We start from the raw sequence: 11458 nt of genomic DNA, 5'->3' as shown, positions 1-11458 counted from the left end.
TCTTTGACTCCCTCTGGTTTGGTGCCTCACTGAGTAAAGGCAGTTGAATCAAGCTACTGACTTTTATGGTTACTGGAAATAGCTGGCAGAAGATAATTTCTTTCTTCTTTTCTTTAAGCATGACTGTATTTGTTCAAATGCAGTGAAATGTTTTATTATGAGGTAAATCATCAGAAAAACTTCCACATACTCTTCTCTTTTTGTACTTTTATTTGTCTTTTTTGAAGAAATGTTTCTCAGGTTAGCTGCATGCACTGAAATCATGTGTATGAAATATAGGAAGATACATAATTTTCTATGTTAAAGACGGTCCCAGAGTTGTTATCTATATGTACTTCTGATGACAAATAATAGTGACACAAGCACTAATAGTCATTATTCTCATTACTGTTGATGCTCCTATCAGTAGCAAACAAGAACAAAAAGCAGACACAGAGTTTACGTGTAAAAATTGTCACTCCCTTTCTCTCTGTCCTGTAAGAGGATCCCTCATAAAAGATCTGAAAACATCATCTGGAAAAAAAAAACTTACCAGTTGTGTCACAGTAGTCAAAGGAAATTAATGACAGATTTCCCTTGACTTCCAAGAAACCAGGATTCCCACAGTATTTGTATTCAGATTTATTTCTAGCTGTGCCTGGTTTATGGAGAATTCTCAATTTTCTGTTTCAGCAGTGGGAAAAATTCCTGCCATCTGCAGAGCCACGGCCGGTCTAGTGCAAACTGCTTGAAAATACCAGTGCAGCATCAGATCTAATTCCAGGATTTAGTGTGGTTCCAAGAGCATTACCAGATGCTCCAAAATACCTGTTTGATTAGTCAGAGAAAGGACTTACCTGAACACTTAGAGAAAAGCTCTAGGCTGTTTATTTTCCCTTCCATTCTAGAAAAAGAAGGAAGAGGGAAGAAAAAGTCTGCCAAGACTTAACCATGTGACAGAGGGAGGTACTGGAAGACACCAGTGTGTGTGGCTTGTGTGCCTCTCCAAGATGTACATCCTGGAGCTGGGTAAAGTGCTGGGCTTCCTCCTCTGCTGGATATTCAGCTGAGCCCATTTAGTCTCATCTTTCTGTTTATTATTTCCTGAGGGAGTTGAGAAGCTGGACTAGGGGAAAATTAGAAATGTGTGAGCTGCTCAATGTAATACTGCTGCTGTTGAAAGACTAATAATCTCAGAGCAGGAGATGGAAAAGGCCTATAATTCATTTTGATTTCCCAGAAGGTTTTGCCTGAGCCTTCTGCTCAGCTTCTTCAGACACACAGACCATCATCCTGACATGTCAACAGCCCCAACCAGTAGTGGGTGTTGCTTGGCTTTATTTACTGCTGTCATAGTGTCAGAGATGTGTGTGATACTTCACAGGCCACATGACAACAAGGATTAAAATCCTCTGCGTGCCCTGCAGAAACTGAGGGAAACATTGACACTGATGTTAGCAACTTAGGTCAAAATCTGCCTGTGTCCCTGCCCTGGGATGGGCAGACAGGACAAGCAGACATCTCAGGGCAGGGGAGAATAATGTGATGATCTCTCTGCTGAATATGACATGCACCCAGGACTTAAAAATATTAATTCAAATAGAAAAAAATTATAAAGAAGTCTACAGACAGCAGGCTTGGACTTCTGCTGGGGGATAAATGGAGGTGGTGGAGTAGGTACCTTCCTATCGCAGTCCATCAACACCAACCTATGTAGTGCGAGTCCCAGATAGAGAGAGGGGCAAAAAACTAGGTCCCTTCCCAGAGAGGATATTCAGGGCAGCATCTTCCCCTCTAATTTTATACTCTGGAGTAAATGTCCTGGGCTCAAAGGTGCAGAATACTGTTTCCTTCTCATTGCCCCCCTCACTTTTGCAGGGAGAAAATGCTGCTGCTGTGCAGGTTGTGACCCAGGAGGTTGCATGGTGGCTGGCAGCAGTGGAATCAAGCTTGCACAAGCAGCCTGGAGTAGAGCAAGGCAGTAATCCTTAGCTGGCAGTCAGGAGGCTCTTGGATAATTGAGGCTGGGAGAGTGGGCGAAACTGCCTGAGCATTGCAGGCTTCAGATCAGCACCTTTCTGGCCCTGCTGTCAAAGCTGTGAGCCCGTGATTAGCTCCAGGGCTGGGGCAGGTGCTGAGGATTTGAGGTGTTCATCACTCCACACAAATCCTGGCTCAGGGGCCAGCCTTGCTGGCTGCTCCTCCCTGTCCCTGCAGCAGCCACCGTCAGCCTCCTCTGCAAGAGGAGAGGGGAAGGCAAGGAAAAACTTTTGAGGTGAATTCGAGGAGCTTGAACTGCAGCTTGCTGTGCACACAAGTACCCCATGACAGGAGCTCTGCCCAGCCCCAGCAGCATCCTCTCTCCAAAGAGGCAGGAAAGTAGGATGTCACTGTAAGGTATAAGAATTAAAAAAACTCAACTGGGTTCTTTAAACCCAAGGAGAAAACTCAAAAAGCCATCTAGGATGATAGGCTGGATAACCCCTTCAGCAGTCCAAGTACAGCCCTTCTAGCCATGAATGCCATAGAAAGAACAGCATGGCTGGAAAAAAAATCACACACCCTGTCAGTTTCTCATTTAATGTGCTGCATATCTAGTTTCATCCTGATTAATTGAAGCTGACATGGCTCAAAAAACCCAATGAAGCCTTAAATGAGAAAGAACTAGCTTGAGCCAACTAGGACTTGGCATGGTGGAGCACCGCTAGGGAGACACTGGAGACAGGGAGCTGAGTGTGTCAGACCAGATCTTCAATGTCAAGCTCATCACAGTTTGCTGGGCTCTGGCTCTGAACCAGTACTGCCACAGTCACCAGCAGAATGGAACCTGTGCCTCCTGCATCTGCTGCAAATGACAATGACAGCAGCCTCCCCCTGGATGCAGGAAGTAAGTGATTGGGATCAAGAACAAGTGCATAAAGCAGTGCCTCCAAAGTGATGGTTAGAATCAAAGTATTGATCTAAGAGCCTCTTTTACAAGAGTTTCAATTGAGGATAGTGGCAGCAGCCATTTTCACTTCTCTCCTTCTCTTTCATTACCTCAATTGTACCTGGTCTATTCAAAATAATTTTGATTTCACAGAATGAATGTAGACAGCCAGACTAAATGTCCACACAACCAGAAGTGTCTTAAGAGGCTGCAGTACCTGTTATTAGTAGAGGTATATTTTGTGGATATTTCTTCCTCTTGAGGGTAAAATTCAGATCACTTTGAGCAGACACAGCACAGCCTTTACAGCTCCTAAAAACCTAGAGACTGGTCGAGGTAGTGCAGTTCAAACAAGCACTGGATGTCTGGATTCTCTGCACATTCTAAGAGGAGAAGGAGGTGCCTTTGAAGAGCAGTTTGGGATGCTCTGAGCTGTCATTCCCTCCTGAATGATGAGCAGGGAGCCCAGCTGCCTCCCCATGGCATTGTGTAGCACCCATGAGCTGAGTTGCAGGAGGCCACTGTGAAGGAAGCTGGGAGTGCCAAGGTGAGCTAAACTCACTACTGAGTGCAGGCCTCTCTTCTGGGTGAGACCTGCTTATTTTGACAATAAGATTCAAGCCTTTGTACTGTGAGAAAGGACATCTGTGCTCCAGGGCCTCATTAGGTAGACTACAGTGGTTTGAAAATGTGCTTCTCCAAGTGCCAGGAAAGGGCACTTTATCCTTCAAATTTAATCCAGTAAATTAGGAAGTTGCCTGCCATAGGACTTCTTCCATGGCATTTGAGTCCCTATGCAATCACAGGGACAACTTTTGGGGGCCAGAGAGAGGGAGAACAAGAATCCTGAAACCTAGGACACAAGCAGTGTCCTGGAAAAAGAGAGACCTGGGTTCTGAAGTCCATAATCCAGCTGCTGGGAGGTACAATGCCCAAGGAGCCAGAGAACATAAGCAGCTCTGGAGATGTCCTCACCTGCCAGCAGCAGTCTCCTCTTACTCATTTTTCTGCCAGCTTCACAAATCTCAGGTTCCTCTCGGCATCAAGGGCCAGCAGAAATCTGGATTAGTGCCATCTAGGGCAAAGTTTGTGTTCCCTCAGGCACAGGAGGATCAACAGACTGGGTCTTTTGTTTTCTACATGGATGATCATTCTGGTAGGCTGGAAATAATGACAGACAAGACTTAGTGCCTCTCCTTCCTCCTCAGCTGTGACCTGGGTGAGCCTGCACTGCTTCCTGGTGGTGGCAGGTGAGACCTGCCCACAGCTGCCAGACTCTTTCAGGGACTTGGGTGAACTTGGGAGTTGAGTTGAGGACTGTTCCATGCTGTGGGATGCTCCTCATCATGTGCTGGCATGTTGTGGCAGCTCTGTGATGAAATGATGTAATCATTACACTTTGAATGCTTCCCAAGTCAGGGTAATGAACATCTTGAACACTGTTGTGTGTTCGTGCATCTGAGAGGTCCTCCATGTACCTCATCAAGGCAGGTAGTTTAAATGCGCCTGGTGACAGCAGTGTGAACAGCAGGTACCTCACAGATACCAACAGAGGTGGGATCTCTAGAGCCATGTCCTATGTACCTCACATCCTCTGTCCTCTTTGTGCACTGGCTTTACCTCAGAAAAATAGACACAATGTTCCATTGCACTCCCAAACTCACTGTAAGGTCAAGTTCAGAAATTCACTTATGATCTCCTGATCTGTAATGATATCTAGGGAGGTGCATATGAAAAGACCAAACATGTAATTTTTCCCCCCTAGGATCTCCTTCCAGTTGTTCATGGCTTAGGGACTTCTTAAATCTAATGAAAAGTTAATTGAAAGCTAATCAGCTGTAGAAGAAAAAGATAGAAGTCCTGTAATTCCTTCAATCAAAATCTTGAAGAATATTTCCCTTCCTTTACTGCTTTAACTTTCCTGACAGTTCTGCATTTTCATTAACAAATATATCTGTGTAGTATTCTTGGTTGAAATGAAAATTTTCAAGGTGTTACTTCTGCTGTAAGATGCCTTTATCTGCCAGTTTTGCTCTTTTTCCAGTGTAGAGATATATGAGCAATGGTATGCAGCAGCTGTTGCTGAAGAAACAATCTGTAGTGCAGAAAAGCAGACACATTCTGACTACAGATATCAGCACCACCAGTAAAACAGTCTTGTCAAAACTGCTCCTGATTTTTGAAAATCCTTAGAAAAATTAGACCATTGATCTCCATAGTCCTACAGAGGCTGTAGTGGTTTGCACAGTGTTAGTGTAAGTGTCAGCACGGTGTAATGCTGCAGGCTTGCACAGACAGAAGCACTGCCTGTGCTTCTTGTACTTAGCCCACAAAAGCCAGAGATTTCTTCCAGCAATGGCTGAACGACGCACCTGACCCCATCTCCCACCCTGCCCTTTGAGATGCTCTGCACACGGGAGGTGGCAAAATAACTGAACCAAGATCTGAATTTGTCTGCAATCATGGATGTGTCTCTTTTCCAGATATGTGCATTGCCACCGCAATTTCTCTCCTTATGATCCTGATCTGTGCAATGGCTACATATGGCGCATACAAGGTAATTAATTATATTTGGTGAAGACATGAATAAACACAACTCCATAGCAACAAAATTAGGAAAACTGTTTTCTGACAATTGCTTCTTTACTTATTTAGCTGAAAATTGAGAGAAGGGGAAAAAAAGAGAAGTTGAAGAGGCAGCAGAACTGATTGCTTAGATCAGTGGTTTCTCAGGGCCCCCTGCTGCAGTTGTGTTGATTGTCTGCAGTTTCAAATATGAGTAAGCTCTAAGCAAATGGTGAATTCAGAGAACTGAATCTTGTACCTATGAAAGTGTATGTACCTATGAAAGGGAATTTTTTTCCTGTTCACCTCCCAAGCCTGTGGTTTGTCCGAAGATTAATCCTATTAATTAGAAAGGGAAAGTATTGTGTGGTTTCTAAATCTCCTAATGTAGCAAATAGTGGGAGTTGCACTGCACATAATGCTGCAGTATAGCAGTCAAATTGCCTTGGCCAAACCTTTTGGCTGAATGTCATATTTCTTTTAGATGATTTAATACTCTGCAATGTCAAATATTCCTTAGATTCCTGTAGAAAGACACATATTCCTCTATTTTAACTTATGGCTGATGAGTTTCTAATTTATTTCCTTTCTAGCAACATGCAGCTTGGATCATCCCTTTCTTCTGTTACCAGATCTTTGACTTTGCTCTCAACACGTTGGTTGCCATCAGTGTACTCGTCTATCCCAGCTCAATTCAGGACTACCTCCGTCAACTGGTAAATCTTGATGTTCACAGGCCTTTAGGGGTTTTGGGGGGAAAAAACTCTCTAAGGTGCAGTTTTTACCCTGTATTTCTAGCCAGTGTTATCCTTCTCATACAGTCCTTGAGAAATTCTTTCAATCCTTGCCAGTCTGAATTCAACATCCTTGCAAGGCTACATTACCAACTTAGTACAATATTTGTGAAAAGCTCAGAAGTTTTGCAATGATGTGAAAGCTCTCAGCACCATTCATTGAGTGAGACTCATATTGCAAGACATGGATGATAAATAATTGCTTTTGCATTTAGAGTTATTGTGTTCATATCCAGTGGCTTATTTTGGTACTATTTCAAGGATATTTTGTTCCTCCTTTTAATTTATTCAGTAGCTATAACACATTTTTTTAATTAGGCTGGAGTTTGATTGAGTGTAGGTTTGGTTTTGCTAGAAATTATTTTGGATTCTGTCCTAGGGACATTTAGAGGCTCCCTTCTCATTCTGCTTTGGCCGAACATCTCTGGCCAGTATTGCATAAGTGTACAAGATATGATCACAACCCCCTAGAGCAAGGACAAGAGCCCGTCAGCCTCTGTCTCATCACAGGACCACATCCCATGTCCAGCAGGGTTCACGTGGAGTCACAGAGCTCTGGAGGAGCCAGAGCTGCAAATGTCTCTGAAAATCTGCCTTGAGAACCTGAATACAGATTAGCTTGGCTGTGAACTTTGTTGTGTGGATGAAAAGCTGCCCGGTATAAATAACAGGTAATGAGAAACAGCAGGCAGATAAGTAGCCACACAAATCTGTGGGAAGAGGCAATGTGTCATGCCAGTGAGAGCTGGGATGCATCAGGAGCCTGTTATCCTGCATTGTATTTAACACCCACCTGCATTCATAGCTGATGGTGCCCTGGAAGAGAAGCAGAGGAATAAATCAAAAGATTCTCAGAGATAAGAGTGGAAAAGAGCAGATTACAGCCATGGTTTTGCCATGCTAAAGCTGGCACTGCCACTGGTGGAGCCTCCCTGCCTGTCCTTTGCCTGCAGACCCTTGCTGCTGCATCGGTGCCAGCCTTGCTCTGTGGCAGCACAAGCATCTGTGTGGCTGCAGAACTCCCCCCACCTCCCAGAGCATGAGTTGTACTCAGATTTTACTCAGTCTTGGTCACTGTGGAGGAACATGATGGGGGCAAAAACAGGCTAGGAAATGTGCACTTAAAAGCCTCTGTTCTTCTGCTGAAAATCTGGTGCTACATTTGGAGCTGACTCACTAGAAAGGCAAAGACCAGCTGTTCCTCTTGAAATGTGTGCTAAAATATCCCTTTATTTCCTTGCAGATAAAAAAATAATAAGTCCTTCTGTAGCAGAAATAGAAAGAGCAGGCCCTGAAAGGGATTGGGTATGGCACAGTAGGACATTCTGTATCTGTACTGCTGCTCTGGAGTGTTGAATCTTTGGTTGCATACATCTTTGTCTTGCAGTTGTAAATCATATTCTGGACTGGTAAAGAAATGCCACAGGACTTCAGGAGTGCTAAACTGTCAGTGCTCAAAAGGGCAAGGGGGATTTCCAGGATAATTATAGGCTGATTAGCCTGACATTGCTACCAAGCAGAATAACAACAGGAGGGCTGGGGCTGAGAGAACAGTCAATTGATGATGGATTAGACCAGAAAAAAATTATTGACTGCCAGCACAGTTTCATGAAAAATCAGTCCTGCAGGCAAACTCATTTTCCTTCACTGACAAGATTACTGACTTCATCAATAAAGATGGGCAGGGGCATAATGGACTTTGATGAGATGTTTGACTTCACAGCATGATGCTCAGAGCATCAATAAAGCACTAGATCAATACAGGATGTATCACACGGATTAGGAGAGGTTAGCTGGCAGACTGCAAAGGGTTCTGGTCAAGCCGACCATCTGCCAGTGAGTTTCTATTTTGAGTAGAGGAAGGTCTCCAGGAATCAGCAGTTGATTTCATGCTCCTCCTGACTTCCATTAATAATGTTGGGCCCCAAGAGGCACTTCACAAAAGCTGATGTCAGCCATGGGAGAGCTTCTCCAGGCTCATTGTCTAGAGGGATTGAGTCCTTTGGTGGGAGGCTGTGAGCAGAGTATAATCTGGCTCTTCTGTGTCATCCTCTGGGAGACCTACCCTGCATTGCCCAGAGTGAGCACATCTCTGCATTTCCCAGTGACAGTACTTGTGACTTTTCCTTGCAAATTCACTTCTAATAAAACCCATGGCTGACACTGAGCTAGACTGCCTGAGAACTTGAGTTCAGCCACTAACGTGTGCTACAGGGATAAATGCAAAGAAATGTAAAAGCCTGAGCAATACAGATGAGCATATGGTTTGACAACTGTGCCTGGGATGCAGTGACCCTGTAAGCAGCCTAGGGATTTAAGTGCCAAAACTAGAGTCCCTCAGTTGTTTTCCTGTTTGCAAAAATTGCTCTTGGGATTTGTGGACAGAAAAAAAGAGCAGTTAATAGTAAGGTAGAGGAGACTTCCCTTTTCTGTTGGTAGTGTGGATTTTCTCCATCTATTTATGGAGTCTGGTTGTAAAAAACAATGCTTAAAAGTCAGAGAACATGCAGAAAAAGTTCCTAAAAGAACCCTATATAAAAGCTGGATATATTGTAGTATGATGAGAGACAATCAACTTTTCCTGCCTCATTTACTGAGAAAGAAGACCGAGAGGTAGTGCCATTTGAGGTTTCATATGCAAAAGAATGAGGTATTAAAAGACTGTTCAAATTAGATGTAAGGTATAATGCTAATGAGCAGCTGGAAGCTAGTCCAAGTTAAGTTCATTTAGAAACAAGGATTAGTTTGTATTTTATCATTTGTGTTGCAGATTAGTGATGGGGTAAAACTACCAGGAGCTGTGATGGATTTTGAACAGTTAGTGTCACCTGTTCAAAAAAGTCTTGAACGTGTTCTGTGTCTGCTTTGAAGCTGATTATGCCTCCTGTGGCATAGCTGTGGTCCCAAGCACAAATGGCTCAACTGGAACCCCTTGTCCCTTTACCTGGAAGGGTTGGTACATCTGTTGGTATAAGGTTGTTACATTTGGTGCAGGGCAAATACACTCTGTCTGAGTGGGCAGAAGCAAAGGGGAGATGTGAAGGGCACATTCACCATTATCAGATATTCAGACACGGGACAAGATGAAAATCAATGCAAGCAATTACACCATAATTGCAGTGCCATTCGGGTGTGATCCCTCCTGGTTTGCAAATAAACCCTAGGGTTGTTTTGCCCTCACCCCCTTTGCAGTGGTCTGCCAGGGTAGGCAGGAAACAAGGACTGTGTTTCTTCCTGTCATTCTTACAGTTTCTGTTCCTCTAAAACTGCTTTGCATTTGGGAAATTATATTTTAGGGGCCACAGCTCCATAAGGTAAATTAAAAATCCCAACTGTTCTTCAAATCCATTATTGAATATCTGGAAGAAACTGCATTTGGTAACAGAATACATTTAGCAGTCTCAGAAGACTTCTCTAATGAGGAAAACCCTGTTTCTTTAACCATTTCTACTTCACTGTTATCTGGTATTATTATATAGTTATTTTGGTGCACATCTGCCAGATTTCAGGCTGTCAGTGACGAGTTACAGCTACTGTGAAACTCTCCATGTACTTTTAGCAAAATGATGAGTACCTAACTAGAGGCTGGTCAGGGCCATGGCTGAAAACGTTACAATTGTGTTCACAGGGTGTTTGGTAACATCCGTCTATACTGGCTTCTTCTTCTTTCCTAAGAACACTGTCTTTAAAGAGTTCTTGTTGCCTTTTTTTGCATACAGCAAATCCAACATGTGTAAAATAAAAATATTTTTAATTCTTGGTCTAAGCAGAGGTCTAAAGCAGTTTGACCTAAAGCATATTTCTTTCATTTAACCCCACTAAATCTTTGATATATGGGCATTTTAAAGCCTTCAAATTAAACACTTCATCTTCTGTCATCTGATAACAGCATATTAAATAGATTGAAGCAGAGGTGCAGAGCAGGCTGGTCTGCAGCTGAGTTATGCAAACCTTTTTCTAATCAAAGTGCAGGACTATGACAGTTCATCTAAACAAAATTTCAAAGTATATCAAGTAGCTTTACTGTGGGAATACCTGCAATGCTGCAGCCTAACAATTAAGGTGGTACCAGTCATGCTTTTAAATCCATGGAGAAATGCCTAGAGAACATAAAAGAGATTAACCTGAAGAAAATTTTCCCATAAACTAAAGCTTAAAACCTAAATACCCTTTCTGACATATTAATGCCATTTTATAATTCCAAAGAAGTGCCACTAACTTCATAGCAGAGCTTTACAAATTCTACAGACACATTGCTATTTTATTTCAATTTTGTAAGATTTTGATACTTGGAGGATTGTAACTTAGAATGACAATTCACACTGTATTTTAAAGTGTTTTTTTGTGGTCCAAGGGGAAGGAAGACATGAAAGGTTATGCAAGCAGGCTGAGGGAATGAGAAATGTCTTTAGCCTTTGTCATTTTATTATTCTTCTGTGTTTGTGTGATACCAATGCAGTAGAAATGTACTTTCCATGCACATTTTAGAGTATTTTTAAGTGTCTAATAGGGCTTTGATATGAATAAGCAGTAATTTTTTTAAAAATTATAAGTGTATCAGGTGTATTATTATGCACACAACCCTTTCCATATCCATGACAAGGTTATAAATGACAATTTAATTATGCCTTTAGCATGCCAGTGCAACACCATTACAACTACCTTTTGTTTGTATAGAAAATTTCATCATGTTCTGTTCCAAAATCACTCCTGTGTTTCCAGTGATAGGCTTGATTTTTCCCACCCAGATGTACTTCAGTCTCAGCTTCATCAAACCTTGCACAACATTTGACACTGATCTTTTTCCAGAAGTTGCAGCACCGAGCCTGGTGCTTGGAAGCCTCCCAGCAGCAGGATTTCAGCTACTGGTCTTCCCACAGGAGAGCAAGCTCCCAAGACAGGAGCAGACTTTCTTGTCCCACATCATGTATCCACATCAGTATTTAAGTTCATCATCACAGTCAGTGGAGGCTGGTGGTTTGTTTCATCTGAATCACTCTTGGTACCTGTTTCCGTGGGAATTAATGAGATTTTGGGAACAGCTGCAGCCATGGGATGGGACCCTAAGGGCTGCCTAATGACACCATTTCCATGATGGTCCCTGTACCAGGTGCGACTGGAGCCAGTTGAGATGCTTCCTGTAATCTTTCCTGCTTCTTTGCCAAAGGTGCAGGTTTTATAAATTGGTTTT

General features: G+C 42.9%; 1 protein-coding gene across 1 annotated transcript in view; it reads left to right on the top strand.

The window, feature by feature from the left end:
- Positions 1–11458, top strand: part of LAPTM4B (lysosomal protein transmembrane 4 beta) — a 59094-nt gene that overhangs the window by 20613 nt on the left and 27023 nt on the right. The window contains exons 3-4 of the mRNA XM_063390538.1: positions 5392–5465; positions 6067–6189. Of these exons, the coding sequence (XP_063246608.1) occupies positions 5392–5465; positions 6067–6189 (197 nt within the window). The remainder of the gene's footprint in view (positions 1–5391; positions 5466–6066; positions 6190–11458) is intronic.

This window comes from Prinia subflava, chromosome 1, assembly GCF_021018805.1.
Source record: "Prinia subflava isolate CZ2003 ecotype Zambia chromosome 1, Cam_Psub_1.2, whole genome shotgun sequence".
NCBI lineage: Eukaryota > Metazoa > Chordata > Aves > Passeriformes > Cisticolidae > Prinia > Prinia subflava.
Note: the sequence above shows the minus strand (reverse complement) of the source record. Positions and strands in the feature narration are given on the sequence as shown.